Genomic DNA, 18,872 nt, shown 5'->3' with positions numbered 1-18,872 from the left:
AAGTTTGCCTTGGGCTCTAGTGTATGGAGAAGCAGGCAGCTATCAAAGGTTTTGAAGTCAAGACTTAAAAAAAGGTTCATGAGAACTTCACAGAGAGGCAGGAAGTTTGTGGTGAAACACAGGAAGACACTTGTCTTCTCTAAATTTGCATAGAGATTGAAGGAGCTGCTGCAGGAGATGATGAGGTCAGGAAAGCTCCTCTTTGCAGAGCATGGGCAGGCACCTTGCGGCTCCCCGAAGCAAGGGAATGAAGGTCCAGGTGGTAGTTGTCGTGTCAGTGATCTTCACTTCTCCTGTGTTAGATGGAGGAAAGGGGTTTTCAGGACTCACTGTGCAGCTGTATATGCAAATCAGTTTGCTGTAAACCTGATTAGTGGATTTCTGGGAGCTGATACACTTCAATTAGTTTCTACTGGTCCCTCAGCTTCCATAAAGAAGTATTATTTTTAAAAGTGCATCTCCTGCAAGACCAAGAGATCCCATATCACTTGAATGACTTAATTTGTCCTATCAATCAACTTCAATATTGTCATTTCTAGCTAACAGAAAATTTTAGGAGCCCAAAAGCAGGGCTCAGCAAACAACACTGGTGGTTCAGGGACAAGTCTGTGCTTGCTTAGATACAAGGACTGCAGGATCTGGGTAGCCTGCAGAAGACGAGGCATGCTAACAGCCTTCCAACACAATTTCCTGCATGGAGGAAGGTAAAAAGTGGGGTAGAAGCTGTTCCGCCTTTATCAAGAAAAAGAAGGTTGTAGGAATAGGATAGACAAAAGCTCTTAAGTAAAATAGACTGTGTAGTATTTAATCTATAATCTATTTTACTCTTAAGTAAAATAGATTGTAGTAGATAAGATCTTGCCAAGTCCTGTTTTATAGCTGTTTTATTTGATTTTATGACACCACGTGTAGCTGAAGTCACAATTGCTTCAGGCTGTGGAGGCATTTACTGTGAGAGCTGTAGTCTGAGGAACCAGATTCCGTTGTCTTCGGTTCCCAGCTCACTTGTTAGCACGCTTGATGATGGTTTTCTGCTTTGAGACCATGGATCTCGGAAGCCAAATAGCCCTTGAGTAAAATGGATGTGGCAATTTTCTAACAGCTTTCAGGAGCGGGCAGTGGTCACACTAACACAAGTGACATCAGTTTTAGTCAGCTGCTGGCCCTCTGTATACAGGAAATGTTTTAAAGTCCTTTTCATAGTGAATCAGAAGGAAACCACACTGTGAAAAAAGATATTTGCCATGAAATGGAAATTCTGCATTTACGTCCACTTCATTCTCACCTTTAAGAAAACCAAAGGCCTTCACCTCCAAAGGAAATGTGTTCCCTGGGCAGGTGTAATCATACCCAAACTAGCGCTAATTCCTGGCATAGGCAGGGAATTTTTCTGGTGTATCTTGGTCCATGCTTATGAAGAGCTAAACAGCTGCATATCAGCCGTTTTGCCTGCTTTGCATATCTGCCATGTTAGTCACTCAAAAGGCTGGAAAAAAGGCACACTGTGTCTTCTACTTCTTGCCACTCCTGCCCTGTTCAGCCCGCTGGCATTGTGATTGCCCGAGGGATGTAAGATATGAGCTCACCACTGGTGTAGCCCTTTTAAAGGCTTTTTCTGCAAAGCCCTTCTTGTACTTTGGAGCTCAGAGATTTTCTGCAACATTTTTTTTTCAGGGAAAGATGGAATCATTAAAAACACAAATCTGCTGTTGCCTTCCATGTGTTAAGAGACAAACTGTGCTTGTGATACTTTTTTTTTTTTTTAAGTAGCCATTAGCTGTATTTTTATGATGTCAGAATATCTAGAAACACCACTGATCTGTCTCACAGGCTCTGCTGATGAAGCTGTAGGTATTTCAGCATCTCGGATAGCCAGGGACCGCTCCTGTGCAGGTCACCGTCCAGTGGCAATTTCATCGGCCCAAGGTGAAAATTAAAAACAATTACGGAATAAAGTTTCTTCCCTTCCCTCCCTCCTGCTGCAGATGCGCTCGGTCATTCCGAGGGGAAGGGATGCCCTCCCACACCTGTCTGCCGCTCACCCGCGCATCAGCCGCCAGCATCGCCCCTTTTAAGAGGGAGCAGGAGCGCTCGGCAGGATGGGGAGAGGGGGAGGGCTGCTAAAAATACCGCCCTATGCTGGGGGAGCGGCAGGGAGCGCGCACGGGTGCGCAGGGAGCGCGCCGCAGTGCGCGGCCGCAGGGATGCTCGTCCCGCTCCTGGGCTCCGCGGGCTCTGGCTGGCTGCTGCTGGGTGAGTGCTCCCCAAACCCCGCCCGGCAGTTGGGATTTGTTCCCCCCACCGCATCCCGCTCTGTGTTTCCCGGCTCCTTTTCCCCGCAGAGGGCCGGGACCGCGCTCGGGGCCGGCGACGGGGAGATGCCGGCCCGGCCCTTTCAGAACGACCCCTGGGCCTGTTCTCCCGCTCCCCCCTCGCCCTCCTTGCCCCAGAGTAAAGGGAATTTCAAATGCTTTGAAGGGAAAAGGCAGGCGGGAGCATTCCCAGCAGAGATGGGCAGGCGACATCCCGCTGCACGCGTGCGGTTCGAGCGCCGGCACAATGAGATAGATGCTGCTGCAGCGCGACAGAGCAAGCTCGGCTCAAAGTGCATTATATAATTCCTCTGAAACCATCTTGCCTGTTTGTTCAGTTGGCCCATCTTTGGCAGATTCGTAAGGGCGCTTTAACTGTAGTGGGTATGTTAAATAGGGCAGTGCGCTTGGATGTGTGTGTGTGCTCGGGCTTTAGCGCTGTTGGGCAGGTGGTGATTGAATCCCATTGTTTCGTGGGCAGGCGGTAACGATTCAAAGCGTGTCTGGGCTAGAAAATTATTGCAAGTCCGAAATAGGAGGTTCCCTGTAAGATATTAAATGATCTGCTGCGGTGATTCTAAAGAGAGTACTTTGAATCTGTGTGAAGTGTCTTTTCCAAGGAAAGGTAACGTTCAATGTCTGTGCTGTTCCCACCTTTATCCAACAGCTTTCATCTATGGAGGTAGACTTCCAAGGGAAAGATGTACAAAGGGGAAAATGATTTTAAAAGACAGCACCTTTGCATCACTAGGCAAATATTCTGGAGGGGAGTGCCAACATATCATAATTACTTATGCTCATATCTACTTGCTATTTTTGATTATGAAAGGGATGTTTCACACTGAAAAAAAGGAGTACTTAATACCACTGGCCTGAATTTTGTCCTGGTGGCTCCTGTTAATGACAGTGGCCTTACAGCTGCTTGTAACAGCAGCTTGGATTGGTTGCTTTGGAACTGTAGCAAAATTCATGCAGTACAAATATGGCCCAGAGGGAATTATATGGGTGAATCAGAAAGCAGGACTTGGCTCAGAGGCTGCAGGCAAGTGTTTGTTACAGTATTTTGGGCCCTGAGGCCCCAGGGGCTGCTCTGAGCAATGTTACTGGATGCACCAGGCTTGTTTATGACAACGGGAGGAGAACTGTGCCCGCTGGGAAAGGGTCTCCTGTACAAACTCCTGCTCTCGGGCCTCCATGTCCACCCTGCGGTATTGATACCTGTGCCTCCCACCTCGATGTTCACTCTGCTATGTCCAAACCCCTGTGCCTCCCACCTCGATGTTCACTCTGCTACGTCCAAACACGTCCTCTTTGCACATCCCACTATCCCAAAGCATGTGTCTGTTCAGGCACAGCTGACTCGTGGCCTCCCTTAATGTCGTGCTCTTTTTGTTTTTAGTGTGGAGGTGACTTTAGCCTAACATTTTGGTCTTCAGAGTAGGTACCCTTGCAAGACAGGTATGCTGTTATTGCCTCTTGCAGCAACCAAGATGTACATCAATGCAGGTCAGCTGTGGGAGAGGGACCCACATTATTTCCTGCTGTACAGACTTGGATGGTTTGATGGATGCGCAGAGCGGTACAGTAAAATAAAACAAACCAACCTAACAACAGGTTCCCACAGGGATTTGCACGTTGGGCTCATTTGGTTGAAGCAGGACGAGGTTACAGCTTAACCCTTGCTCCGCTCCCCTTGAGGAAAAGTAAGAAATCCCAGTAATTCCTCTGCTCATCTCCTCCCCCCTCATTTCATGCAACTGCAACCGTGAGCTGCTCGCCTGCCCTCTCAGTCCTGTCTCACAGCGAGGAAGAGGAGGGTTCGCTCTCCTGATTCCTGTAGGCACCTGTGCCCATGTGTAGAGGCATGAGAAGCTAACTGTGCCATCGTGGTGCCTTTTTGCCCCCACCAGCACCAGCATGTCTCCAAGTACTTTCCAGTGCATGTTTGCAGAGGAAACGGGAAGTTCCTCTGGTGTTGCAAGAGGCTTCTACAGTCCCTATCTAAACCTTGCTGTGGTGCTGTGACACAGGAGTCCTTGCTGATGCCCTGAAATTCAGGTCTCTGGATAAGAAATTGTAATATTTCCTACTGTGCTTTGTGTATGAAACAGAGCAGATGCCCAAGGCTGCTCAGACCAGCCCATGGAGTGCTGGCTGCTGCACAAGAGGCAAAGCCTGTGTTCTTTGATGAGGTATATTTAGTTGCTTTTATTCTCCATCCCTCTATTACAACTCCATTTGAACAGTTGCTAGATACCATCAAAAGGAAAGAATTAAATGTATTTCAAGTTTCCTGCTTGCTTGCAGGGACAGGCAGCACATTGCATTTTTTTCTTTGCTGCTCTGGCCTAATCTAGACATTTATTTGATTCTTGTCTCCACACTACTATGGATATTACAAATATATTCAGGTAATGAAAAGAAGAGTAAAGCTTTAAAGACAGATGGTAAACTGAATTAACTGAATACCCACAGAAATGGGAATACCAACTTGGGAGCAAAGAAATGCAACGTTACATCAGTAATGGTATAATCGCAATTGTTTCGACGTCACCACATACTGCAGAGCATCATCAAAGTTAAACCTTTCCTTGTTATAACATTTTCAAAAGCTCCTTGAGAGAAATATCAGCATCTTCCTTCTTGCTCACTGCAGAGTTGCAACCAGCACCTGAATATCTTGTGGGTAACTAGAAGCAAGTCTGAAGCGATGGTAGGTAATGTGAGAGATGCACAGGCATCCAGGGCAGCTCTTTTCCCATGCCTTTTTTCTTAATTTTCCTAGATTATTTCTCTATACAGACCCAAACAAAAATATTGACTTAATCACCTTTCTTCTGATCAGAAAGGAACAGGAAAGAACAACATCTATTAATTGTTTTTTGTTTTATTATTTTTAAGTGCTCTGCATGTGTTCTTTGGTGATGGATCAATACAAATAATGAGTTTCTTCCATCACTGCTATTTATGTCTCTACTATGTGAAGCCAAAGCCCTGCAGGACCTTGGCACTGAGGTCTCATCTGTCCCTGCTGCCATCCCTGCAGCGCTCCATGCCTGCAGCTCTCCAGCCTTGTCCCCTCTGGAGAAGGCACCTGTGTCCGAACTGCTTCGGCCTCTCTCCTCCTCTTCCTCTGAATGGGAGAGCTTACAGTGTTTGGGAACCCAGATACCCTCTTACCCTGGAAACTAGTCAAACACAGTGGAGTAAGGTGTACCAGAGATCATGTGGCTCTAAAATATGGCTAATTATACTTGAAATATCTGTGTAAAATCTGTGAAACCACAGCAGGAGAGCTCACCTTCCTTTCTGTTCATTCTTGTAGTTTGCTGTGGGTCACGCCAGGCTATCCAGGGCTTTTCTTTCCAGACATGCTGATTCAGAGTCTTTGCAAATCCTTTTTTGGAGACTCCAAGGAACTCAGCATTGATACTGTACACCACGATACAGGTAAATGTTTTGCTGGGCTTGGATTGATCGCTATAGTGTGCTATCAGTGCTTATTGATGACAAGTTATTTACTGTGTCAAATCCTCCTTGCACCATAAACATTGTCACGGAGGCTTCAAGGTGACCTGCGGTCAGCGGGGTGGACGAGGAAGGGAAGGGACCAGAGAAGGAAGGCTTCACCTGATTTGCTTCTTCCTTATACTCTGCATATAGATAAAATTATAAACATTTAACCTTTGTGCTGGAGACTTCACTATGGAAAACTTGGTGGCTGGTGATGAGAAAGGGTAAGACGCTGAGCAGTGTAGGTACAATGTGTAACAGATGCTTTGGAAAGGTACAGTTAAAAATGCAGCCCCTGCTTGGCGTTGGCTGAGTTCAGGGCAAGACCCTGCAGTGATTCTTCCGCAAAACCCAAGTGGTGCACTTGCTGTCCCAGCAGCTCCCCTTTCAGGTGCATGAGGGTATATACCACTAACAAAAATGTGGAAAGAAGATAAATCCAACCACCTTGTCCAAGACATTTTCATTTGTGCCACAGGAAGAAAGTGTCACTTGTCAAAAAAAAATCAGTGGAAATCACCATCTCATTAGGAAACTCCCAATTAAGGGAGGAAAGGTCTTTATATTTAGACCTGTGTGCTATGGTGTTGCAATACCACAGCTCACATTTCCATTTGCTCAACCATGTGGCTGCTGTGGTGTAGATACAATCTCAGAAACAACACATGTAAAGTACAGTGAACAGTTTCCACTCCATCACTGTAAAATAATGCTGCAAAATCAGTGTTGGATGGGTCAGCCTCAGTGGGGTCAACGAGCTCCAGAGATACCTAGGTTTTGTTACGTGATTTTGCTTACTAGGTCAAACGTGCCACTTAGCACAGGGAGCAGTGACTCCCGTTCAATGGGAATGCTGCAGGAGTGGTCAGATACCAGGTGATTCAGAAAAATAACAACTCCAGAGGGTCTTTTACCCTCTGTTGCCTGTGGCAGAGGTGGTGACCTGTATAACCCACCTTCTAGTGGCCAGACTCCAAGATGGTCTTCACTGCTCTGGCTGCTGAGGGTGGTGGTGATGGTAGGAAGGAGGCACCAGTCCCACCATTGGGAGCAGACACCTGGATGCTCTGTCTGCACACCTGGGGTTGTGCTTTGAGCACAAAGGAAGAACAAGCAGCTTCAAGGCTGTCAGCCTGATCATAGTCATCACAAAGCCTTCACGCCTGAGATGAACCTTTGGGTCCAGAGCACAAGTGCTGGGGTGACAGGGACCTGCCGTGAGGTGCCACCTCAGCTGATCCTTCCACAGAAGTGTGACCCTCCCTGCTGCAAACACACGTCCACTTTGGAAAGTTGTTCTAGAAACTACTCCAAAATCTTCCAAGTGTCAGCTCAGATTTGCTTATGAGTAATCTAGATCCTGCTTGTTTGGATGTCAGCGTGACGTCGCAGCCATTTGTTTTCCCCCAATGCTTCCTTCCCAACCCACAGCCCAGCCTCCTCGCTGAGACTGTTGCCCATGTGGCAGCTCTATCCCATCCTGCTGAATCTCTTCTTCAGCCTGGCAACTTTTGCCTTTGGAAAGGATGGGTTTCTCCTGCTGTGGAGAGCGCAGGCTGGGTGCAGCGGGCACCACGGCTCTCTTTGGGCCATCGCTCGATCTCTCATTGGATGGAAAGCTGCACAGCCTTCCTTTCCTGGGCTAGACAAGTTCATGGCTGAGAAGAAAAGGAGCTGACTGTCCCTTCTCCCACCAGCTGTCGAGAAATTGAGGCTGAGTTGCCCTGGGCACAAGGCAGAGCAGTCCCTGAGCTGCTGATGGGACCTGGGGACAGCCGGGGGGCTCAGAATCAGCCACCTTGGGAAGGACACACAAGTCCCTGTGCGGGGCGAGGGTCAGAGCCGCGCTCCCCTCCACCTCCAGAGCAACACGCAGCGCCTTTCCCAGACCTACCAAATCCCTGAAAGCAGCTCAATGAGCATTAATGTCATTGCTGTGATCGCTGGGGTGTCCCAGTCGCTGCTAGATGGCACCAGCTGAGAGCTGCAGCCAGGGAAAGCACCCAGGTGTGTGCTAAGCTGGGATTAATTTTCTTTTTTTCCTCAAAGGGTGAGCGTGAGCTGGTCAGTACAGGAACCAGCACTGAAATTGCTAAGCTGATTTAACTTACTTTTTCAAAGGAAAAAAATATATTATCTAGAAAAAGAACAAATAATTGACGCAGATGAATTGAAAGTGATCTAAACCAAACTTGCACTGAAATTACAAAATATGTGAATGATGCAGATTTAAATGTCTTTTCTGCAGAGAACAGATTTTAGGTACAACAAGTGGAAAGACCATTATTTAGAGCTGGTTTCAAGATTCTTTCCAATGGTGGAAAAAAAAGACAAATATATTAGAAGCCTTTTTGAAATGTTAAATGTATTTTATTTTGTATCATAGACACACAGAATAGTTTGGGTTGGAAGGGCCCTTCCAAGCTCATCCAGTGCCACCCCTGCCATGAGCAGGGACATCTTCACCAGCTCAGGTTGCTCAGAGCCCCGTCCAGCCTGGCCTGGGGCATTCACCACCTTTCTGGGCAACTGTTCACTTTTAGGTAAAACAGTTCTCTAACTCTAAATGACCTAAAGCAGGATTATTTTTTCTATCACTAATTATTGAAATAAAAATCTTTGAGCATCCCAGCTGGGAGCACCTTGTGAGGACCATCTTTGCAAAAGATTCCCATAGTCCTACCAGCATCATAATGGAAGAACAAATCTTGATGGTGAGCAGCTGAGGGACCTGGGGATTCAGCCTGGAGAACAGGAGCTGAGCGGAGACCTTCTGATCTCTGAACTGCCTGAAAGGAGCTTGGAGCCAGGGGGGGTGTTTGTCTCCTCTCCCAAGTAGCAAGTGAAAGAACAAGAGGAAATGGCCTCAAGTTGCACCAGAGAAGATTCAGATTGGATGTTATGAAAAATTTATTCCTGGAAAGAGTTGTCGGGCATTGGAACAGTGGTGGAGTCACCATCCCTGCAGGGGTCTAAAAAATGCAGAGACGAGATCCTTAGGGACATGGTTTAGTGTTGAGCTAGGTTATGGTTGGACTTGATGATCTTGAGGATCTCTTCCAACCAAAATGATTCTATGATTCTACGTTGAACCTGCTAGAATAAGTTGGTTCCCACCGGGCTGTGGCTGCTGAGTCCCCCCATTGCACTCCATGCGTTCCTCTGTCTGAGCCAGACGGGGTTTTGGGGACACCACAGTGCCCCCTTCCCTTTACCGTCCCCTGGAATACCCGAGCCCTGGTTTTATTTTGCCTGAAAAGGGTTTGTGGTTTATTGGGGTTTTTTTGTGCCGGCCGCCGCTCCCCATGCCGGCAAATCCCGGCAGCTGAGAGGCTGCCCAGGGTGGTGTGATGCTCTGTCCTGCCAACAACAATCCAGGGCTGTGTTTCCTTTCGGAAAAGGCATTTGCATTTCTTCTGTTCACTTGATTTGCTTAAATACATTTGAAAAGGCAAAAGCTCTGGGTCATTGAGACTGAAGAATGGGGCTGTCTGAGGGCCTCCCCCCACCTTAACCCTTGGAAACCTTGCTCCAGTGTCGTAGACACGGCTTAAAATACCCAGAAAGGGGGATTTAAAGGCTGATTTTGCAGCAGGGAAGGGGACGGGAGCTGGAGAAGGGGAAAAGCCTGACGGCAAGGAGGCACCTCTGAACTGAAAATTCGGTTGTGAGCTGCCGTAGAGAGACTTGGGGAGAGTTTACCAAGTCCAGCATGGACAGAAATTCCATCATGAGGACTTGAAAATCTCTGTGAGAACAGGAGAGCAAAAGCAAGTTACAGGACTATCAGGCACAGAAATGCACTGCCTGCTGCAGGGTGAGAAATCAGGAAGTGCAACTGACTAGAAACAAAAATACAAATAATCTAATTGCTGCTAAAGTTAACAAAATTTTAAAATATAAACAAAACCAAACTAAAGCCACAGGAAATGACCTTCAACATAAAGCAAATGTTTAAAAACATGCAAACAATGTAACGACTTGTTATCAGTGTGAGAATAAAAGGTTCCAGTGAAGTACTTAACTTTGTGTATTTAAGAACATCTCAAATCAGAGCCCAACCACAGATTTCTCAAAAAACCCTCTGTGAGATGATGCTGATCCCCCTTTTTCCCCTGTTTTGTGGCGCAGCGCCAGGCCCTCGCTGCCGGGGGTACCAGCACTGTTGATGTCCCAGGATGGAGAAGTGACCCCTTGGACCAGGGCAGGATATGGCCCCTGCACCTCACCGTGTGCTGCACCCAGCTGCAAAACGGCGACTGTGCTTCTGGGTGCCTGGAAGCTGTTTTGAGGGTGACAGCTGGGAAGAGATGTATAAGCAAAAAATCATCACTGTGGGTTTACTTTTGTTCCTTTGCCATCCATTGGTATCCCTGCAGTGTAAGGAAATGGAAGGCTACAGGGAGAGGAGGCAGAAACACCTGCCTGGCAGCCTCAGCTTCTAATTATTGAGACTCTGGATGATGAGGCTCCGTGGAGTGGTGGAAGCCCAGGAGCTCACGGGCGGGCTCTAGGCACAGGGTAGTTTCCTGGTGGTACAGCCTTGGTTAGCTGCTTTGATGGTTCTGCATCCTCCTGGCTATAAGCTTCACCCTGTCTAAAATTCAACCTTAATCTGTTCTTCTTATTAATTTTGATGAAGAATAAAAAGGTCTGAACTTTCCTGAATCACTTGTTTTACTGAAGCCCTCCACATGGCTGAGGGCACATCACCCGCTGTCACCTCCACAGAGGTAGTCAAGAGCATCCCTTACCAAGAGGTGCTTGAAAGAAGACTTCTTCTAAATAAATGCAGAACAGTAACTTGTTTTTAATCAAGTGTTTTGTTGAAATCAGTATTCCCACATCCCCTAGCACTCCATTGCCAACACAACTGTGTTGTATCCAAGGGCTACAAACACCCAAGGGCTCAGACAGCCTGAGGTTGCTCACACACCTGATATATTTTCTGGCTACAACGTCTCTGTCAAGCTGTGGCTCATAAGGAACAAAAGGCCAAGAGTCTGAACTGGTGAATGGTGTTGAGATCCCCTTAAGCCAGCACTGTGATGCTCATTTACACCTGCAGACCATTTAGGCCACTACTCCCTGCCCTGCGCTGGCAATTTTATGAATTAAGCCTGATTAGAGAACACCCACATCTGAGCCAAACGAGTGATGTTTGACAAGCTTGCCTGAAATCTCATTAAATATCTGTCCCACTTCATTCACGAGTGCTGTGTTCTCTAAACTTTCTCTGTTATGCACTCCAAGTGCATAATATAACAAGTATGATATAGGACAGATCAGACAGGAACTTTATTAACTATGATCGTGGTTTAAGAGTGTTCAGGTAGCATCTCCTCCTCTGCTCCTCTCTGCCAAGTGATTGTAGAGATCCACCCTTCATATGATTTCCGGAAAAGAGCAAAATAAAAACAATTAAAGAAAAAAGAGGTGAGGAAATCACTAATTTCAGTGTTAACAAAGCCAGGTATTACCCCTGGGAGGGATGGACTCCTCAAGTGCTTTGCTAACCGCCACAACTTTGAGAAAGAATCAGTAAATAAGGTGGGGATATGGAAAGAGGGCTCCTGGGGGGGCTCCCCGCCCCGGGTTATCTCTGCTCACACCTGGGGAGCTGGGAGCAATCAGAAACTGTTTGCTTTCAGTGGAAAGGAATGTTCTTTTAGCTAGGTTCATTGTCTTAGCCAAACCTCTCAGATCTTAAATGTTAATAATTTTGCCACCACAAATGAATTGCAAGGTTTCTGTTTTGTTATCAGTGTAAATTAACAACACCTAGTTTTGGCTCAGATGCCAGACTTTTTCTTTGGTTTTAATATATATATATAAAACAATGTAAGGATGAAGTTGGCAATAGTTGTTCTCTTGCTATTTTACTGATTCAGATCAATTTACATTCATTTTGCTCAAGCTATGAAGTTTCTAATTTAGCAGAGTAGGACTGGCAGGGCAGACTTTCTCAGTGTCGGAAATTTCATTTTATGATTACTTTTCCCCAAGGTAAAGAAAAAGCTGTCTTTAATTTTAAACTTAACATTTGCAATTTTACATCCAAAAGCCTTGCCTCGACTCTTTTAGGAACAGTGAAACTCAGTATGACAAATAGATGTGTCAAACTGATGCAATATTCAGCAGAAGGGGGAGTTTTGCCCGTCTGCAAGAAGCCGAGCAAGTCTCCTACCGCCGGGAGCTGGAGCCTCCAGTGCCTCAAGGGTTACACCGGGGCACTGCTGCGCTAATACAGCCTAAGCTGATATTAGCCGAGCTTAACTTCTTTCAGCAGTTTGCAGATGGGAAGGGGGTGGGACGTCCCGGAGTCAGCAGTTCTGCAACAAGTACATGCACGGCAGCTCCGGTGGCCTGAGACCAGCCATGAGCTGATGTGTACGAGGGCAGAGGAGGGTTTCTCTGCGGCTGGTGAGTCTGTGGCTACTTTTTTATTATTATCATTATTATTGAAGTGTGGGTGAGGAGTGTAGGTGGCTCTGGGCAGGACCCCGGGGGGCTTTGTCCAGCACCGGGGTGGCTGCTGGCTCTGCAGCACTTGGGCTTTGGGATACTGAGGGAAGCAAAACACAAAAAGAATGGGTGTGGGGGACACGGTGCAGAGAGGGACCCCATGGGCTCTGTTGTTGTGGGAAAAGGTGATCTCAGCTGCGTTTCTTGGTGTTGCAATGTGGGGCAAGCCTGTCGGCGTGGCTGGCAGGATGGGCATGAAACACCAGCACCAGAAAGAGTTTGTGGCTTTTGCAGTTTCCTGTTGTTTCACGTGTTTCTAACAGCCTTAGAGGGGGAAAAAAACTCCAGCCTGGCTCTGACTGGAGATGCCAGCCCTGAAGGTGGCTGGTCCTGTGTAGATGGGGGAGCCCCAGGAACAGTGGTGGCTGCTGCTTCCAGCCCTGGGGCTCCAGAACTCTCCGGCACCTCTGTGGTTTCTGCCTGCACGCTGGCCAAGGTCACTTGGATACAGAGATGGGCTGGACATTAGGAAGAAATTGTTTACAATCAGGGTGGTAAAATACAGGCTGCCCAGAGAGGTGGTGGATGCCCCATCCCTGGAGACATCCCAGGCCAGGCTGGACGGGGCTCTGAGCAACCTGAGCTGGTGAAGATGTCCCTGCTCATGGCAGAGGTGGCACTGGGGGAGCTGGGAAGGTGCTTTCCAACCCAAACTATTCTGCAACTGTTCTTTGAAAGGCGGTTTCTGGGGGTGCTGTGGGAGAGCTCTGCCAATTTAGGCTTTGTTCCTCAAAACATCAGGGCTTGTTTGTAACAGCAGGAGCTCCCCAGAGGCTGGCCAACTTGTTTAATTGTGGTTGAAACCCCAGTGGGTTTCTAGGCTTTCTGTATACCAAGTTTCAACCACCCAGACTTCAAGGCAGGTACTTTGTGACAGACATTGTTGTCTGTGGGACCTCCAAATACCAGTGACTGACATGTGTCTTTGCCAAAGCTATACAGTGGTGGCAGGTCGCAAGTGTTAAACGCACTATATGGTCTGGTTCCTAACCAAGCACTGTGGACTCACATTGCCTTCAAGCACGTAACCACGTGTGTGCCCCATCCATGTGGGAAGAGCCTGCTGTGTGTGGGGTGCAAACGCTGCTAGGGGTACTCTGGAGTGAGGCACAGAGCATGGGAACCTTATCAGGAGGCATGGAACACCTGCTCAGGACATCATGTGGTTTCTTTTTTGCCATGTTGCATTAATGTGTGCCTGTCTCTGGTGTGTTCTGTCCTTGGGTGTGATGGGGACAGGTTGGGATAGGGGTTGGGGATGTAAGAGGATGCTTTCAGGGGTTTCAGAGAGGCTCCTGGAGGGTCCCCGCTTGCTCCTGGAGGTGTCCAGCATGGCAGGTCAGGCATGGCCACCACATACACCTGCCAAGGTGGATGTGGGCAGCTGCGGGGCCTCCTTGGAAAATCATCTGCACCAACCACACGTGGTTATTTGCTGTTGAGCAATGCAGTGAGAGCAGTCCCTAACACAGCGGCCATTTCTGCAGTGATCGGTCTGTTTTTTTCACATGCAAGACAGAAACATAAAGTTACGTTCCTTTAAAAGCACAGTGATGTTCTCACACACAGAAAATATGTGGAGATTATTTTGAGAAGCTCTGGTTGTTTGTGGGCACCGTGTTTAGGTGACGACTGCAGGCTGCTGGCATGGGGCCCCTGCTGCCTGCGCCTCTGCCTTCCAAGGACCGAGTTGCTTCCCTTCAGGTCCTTTGGCACGTGACGTGCTTCCTTCTTAACCCTTACTTCCTTGTCCCTTATTGCACCACAAGGTTGCCAATTAAAGCCCTGAGCTTGTCAAAGCCACCCTCAGCTGCTGGTTTGTTTGGGGGTGAAGCCTGGGCCTGATTTGGACAGTCACGTTATGTGTGCATGTGTCTGGAGAAAACCTTGCTCTCCCCAGGTGTGCTTACTCCTTCAGGGTCCCCTTGCTCCTTCCTATCTGTGTGGACAGGGTCCTTCAGAAAAGCACTACAACTTACAGGGCACTTGATTGGTAATTAACCTGGTCTAATTATAGACAGCTTACTGTGAGTGAGGGATACAACTGTATTATAGTTAGATCATGACACTACTGTTACTTTTTTTTTTTTTAATCTCCCATTTTCAGTCTCATTTTCTAGTCTCAGATTCCATTGTGACAGTCATAATGTCATCTTCATGGGCACACATTTGACACACAAGTGGCAGAGGACATTTTCGTCTGCTTGTTTGTTTGTATGGCTCTGCTTTTACCATGGTGGCAGGCCAGAGAGTTTTGGAGCTCTTCAAGCTGTAATATTGACTTAGAGAGAATTGCTCCTTAGAATAAAGATGGCACTTAGCTATTATATGGTACAAGCTAGCAGGTCTACATCTTCTGCAGTGGCTGATGAGATCTGTGGTGCGATGCTGCGTGGGCAGCATCCTGCAGACAGCAAGGGGCCTGATTTCCAGGATCACCATGGCTGGAGGCAATGCCAGCTGCAATTTGGCCTGCTTAGCCCTCCTGCAAATACTTTGTACACAACTCTTGATATTACAGAAGGCAAGATGAAACTGAAATTTGACCAAGTAAGAGTTTTGGTCCAGTCTGAGCTTTTGGTGGAACAATGCAGCCTAATACATGGCTGGGGGGCGGCATACAAAATGTTGCTGTTCTTTGGTATCCTCTGCAAGACTAGCTCTGAGTATGCTGTTGTGTTGCCTCTTAAGCATTATGGAAAGTCTCCTGTTATAAGCTAATTTAGGTTTCTGCATCACTTTGGATGATGCATTCCCAGGGCTGCTATACTCGCGTACAAACCAATGGCCGTGCAGGATGCTCGGAGTGTTATTCAGAAACCACTTTATTCTGGTACTGCTGCCAAAAGAAACAGTAGCAACAAACCCACAAAGGTTTGCAGCTGGATCAGTGCCCCTGGGCTGCTTCTGCACAAATATTTGTGCTGGCACCCAGGAAAGGCAGGAGGCAGGCAGGAGGGCTCCTCGCACTGGTGGGACTTGCTGTGCCATCCAGCTGTTTCCAGCACATAGAGGGGATCCCAGGTGAGCTGTGGTCTCTCTGGGCAGGATGGCAGATGCATGTGTTGGGTTAGGGACCTACCTTGTTCCCACCGGCAAGGACCAGGTGAATCTCAGGGTGACTCCTGTGACCAGTCCCTGTGACCATGTGCTACAGTTAAAGGGTTAAGCAGAGCCATCACTGCAGCTGCCAAGGTTTCCAGCTGCCCTCCCTGCATGCCTTCTTCTGGCTCCATCATGGCACTGGTGCTTGTGATGCCATATAGAATCACTGGAAGAGACCACCAAGATCATCAAGTCCAACCGTAACCTAACTCTAGCACTTAGTCATGTCCTTAAGAACCTCACCTCCACATATTTTAAACCCCTCCAGGGATGGTGACTCCACCACTGCCCTGGGCAGCCTGTTCCAATGCCTGACAATCTCTTCCAGGAAGAAATTTTTCCCAATATCCAATTTAAGCCTCCCTTGGTGCAACTTGAGGCCATTTCCTCTCATCCTATCACTTGCTACTTGGGAGAAGAGACCAACACCGCCCCTGGCTCCAAGCTCCTCTCAGGCAGTTCAGAGATCAGAAGGTCTCCCCTCAGCTCCTGTTCTCCAGCTGAACCCCCCAGGTCCCGCAGCTGCTCCCATCGCACTTGTGCTCCAGACCCTTCACCAGCTCCGTTGCCCTATATGATCACCCCAGGTAGGGATTTGGTTGGAAACAAAGCATTTCTTCTGTTACTTTTGCAGAACAGTTAGTTTTGTGCCAGCTCAGTTGCCTGCTCCCATCAACAGCCATGTGCCCATGGTGGGCATAAGACAGAAGGGAGCACCACTTGGTGGCGGGGAGCCCCGCAGCTCCATCCATCAGTGATGTGAGTTTGGGTCACCCCAGCCTACTGACAAGGAGGGTTTTGTTTAGAAATTTAGCAGAAATCAAACCTGGTGCAATATGTGCATGCTGTAGGAGAGCAGCCAGGGCCAGCTGTTGCCTTCTGGTGTCCTTTCAGCCCCCTGTGTCACTGCGACTGTCTCACACATACTGACCACGCAGACACAGCCAAAGGCTGGGTGTGAATGGTCATGGAGAGCTGAGCCAGGCTGGGACCCGCCTGTGCCTGTCCTTGGACTGGCAGTGACCTGATGTGGGGGCAGAGCAGAACCAGCCCACGACAGCCAGGGCGATGCACATTTGTGTGCTTATGGTGGCACATTTTACCCAAAATCTCCTTTCTTCCAGCCCTGGGCTAAGGGCTTTGCAGGCTGAGATGAACACAGAGGGCCTGGCTCTGGCACACTAAGGCAGGGAGACTGAAAATGAGCCCTGCAGTGAGCTGTGGGGGGGACTGCATCCCCCTGGGTGCGCTGAAGGGCAATGTGTAGTCTGCAGGAGTACAAAAATGATCCCTGGGGCTCCAGGCAGCCTGTGGATTGGGCTGAGAGTGTGGGTGCAGCTGAAGCAAACAGCATGATGGCAAATTGTAGCTGTTACTGAGAAGTGCAAGGTGTGCTTTTCATAAAAGAAAATAAAACAAAACCAAAAAAACCCACAACAATGAAATGGGAATTGGTGAGGTCTGGACTGGAACTTCCCCAGCCCTCTTGTGCTGCAGTTGGACACCCCGTCCGTTCCCACCTCCCACATCTGGGTGGTGTGTCCTGTGCTGCATTGACCAGCACTGACGTTGCTGCAAGAACTGCAGGTTGCTGAGATTCATATCTGGACCACGGCCTCTAAAAGACAGTGCTAAGGTTTGTTTAAATCCAGTTGATATTTGAAGGCAAATGTCAAATCTTTGCCTGGCAATGAGCCATCAAGCTCTCTGCTGACCATCTTTGTCTGTCCTGCTCTGTGAAGCTGGCTGTCATGGCTGCAGCTGCCTTCTCCCTCTCTGTTCAGTGCTGCTCTTTGTACTCTGCCCCAGATAACTATTTTTGTGCAATTATTTAAGCTGTTTGTTTGCTACCTGTCACATGGCACTCAAGAACCATATAGTATATGGAACAATCAACCATCAAAGTCACTGAAAAAAATAAATGAGAACAACCACCTTCCTCCCCCAAACCCAACAAACTCCCTTTTTCATGAGAACTGAGCTTTACAAATGATCACAGGTGCCTCTGGGAAGTGAGGGAGTTTTGCAGATGTTCTGGAAGCAGCTTCCAGAACTGAACTCCAGCCCTGGCAGGAGCAGCACGGTTGTGCAATGCAGGGACACAAAACGGCCTCACTTTAAGGATGCCTGCAGATCATGGCACTTAAATGTGAGCCACAGCAAACATGCACGGGATTCACTGGCACCTGTAAACTTTGCCATAAGGCTGAGGGGCAAACTCTGTCCTGCTTTAGTCACCTCCATGGGCTGCTCCCACGGGCCCTGTGACCGTGGGGACATGGGCAGGGAAGGGTCAGGCTGGGGTTCCCCCAGGTGAAACTTTGCAGTCCCTGAGCTGGTTTTGGCCCAGCTGTGCCAGCGGGCCTGCAGCTGCAGTCAGAACAACAAAGAGCAAGAAAACCACACAGCTTTGGGAGTCAGCTTTTTCTTCTGGCTGGGTCACATTTTAGCTTGGAGGAATTGCCTGAGCACACAGCAGCCATACTGGCATGAGAGTGCCGAGATGAGCGTGATGAGGGGGACAGTGGGTGCAAAAATAGCCCAGGTAGGTTTTGCCATCTGAACTTCATCTTCTGCAACCACAGGCTGAGATTTCCAGCCTGGTCAGTGGAACCTTGTGACTCTGGTTTATCACATGTGGGTGCTGGGTAACATTTTAAGGACATTTCAGCAGTTAGAGGAGCTTTTTTGTCACCATGCCTTAGGCAACTGATAAGACTCCAGAGAGAACAGAGTTCTGAGCTGTTCAGTTTTTCCTTTCTGGTAGGAAAGTTAAAATACTTACACAGGCTCCCTAGTGCTTCGTTATCCAGATGAGCGGCAGATCTGGACCAGGATCTCAGTCTCAGCTTTCCTGTATGCATGAATCACGGTGGCTTCGGAGCACGGCTGTGCTGAGCTGCTCGGGGCTGTGAAAGGTATTTTTAGGTTGGTTCACACGTGCGAGCTGTGACTGAGCGTGGCGGGGAGGTGTGGGACCAGACGATGAAGGCTTCCGTGGGCTGAGTGGGTGGACCTGGTGCAGGGAGATGAGGATGAGCTGGCGGTGTGGCCCCTGCGTGGCTCCAAGCACAGGCGGTCATTTTGCTCTCTGAAACATTAGAAGCGTATAAAGTAAGATCTCCACGCAGCCACTGAATTATTTATTGAATAATTTCTCTTGGCAAAGGGCTGGTACGCTGTAGATATTTCAGATACTTTAAATACTTCTGTTTACGTGCAATTACTCTGCTCTTACTGTTAAAATTGGATTTTCAGGACATTGAGCTCCTTGTTAGCATTTTTCCCTTTTTAGTGGATGCTTGCAAAGATCTTATGTCTTGCAAATGCATTTCTCGGCAGGGCCTGGAGCAGAGGCCAATGCCGTTTCTCCGGGTTGCTTGGAGATTCCCATCCTTTGTCTGCATCTTGCCTTTG

General features: G+C 48.2%; 1 protein-coding gene across 6 annotated transcripts in view; it reads left to right on the top strand.

Annotated features, from left to right (window-relative positions):
• Nucleotides 1-2,148: 2,148 nt before the first annotated feature.
• Nucleotides 2,149-18,872, top strand: part of ACSL6 (acyl-CoA synthetase long chain family member 6) — a 55,444-nt gene continuing 38,720 nt past the window's right edge. Inside the window, exon 1 of one of the 6 annotated variants that reach the window (XM_071814769.1) lies at nucleotides 2,149-2,253. In XM_071814769.1, coding sequence (XP_071670870.1) covers nucleotides 2,205-2,253 — 49 coding nt within the window. In that variant the 5' untranslated portion in view covers nucleotides 2,149-2,204. Of the gene's footprint in view, nucleotides 2,254-12,079; nucleotides 12,249-18,872 lie in introns of those variants that run through there. The other 5 variants (XM_071814775.1, XM_071814770.1, XM_071814772.1 and 2 more) reach the window with 5 other exon arrangements.

Source organism: Patagioenas fasciata, chromosome 14 (genome assembly GCF_037038585.1).
Source record: "Patagioenas fasciata isolate bPatFas1 chromosome 14, bPatFas1.hap1, whole genome shotgun sequence".
Classification (NCBI taxonomy): domain Eukaryota; kingdom Metazoa; phylum Chordata; class Aves; order Columbiformes; family Columbidae; genus Patagioenas; species Patagioenas fasciata.
This window is presented reverse-complemented; position numbering and strand designations above follow the sequence as displayed.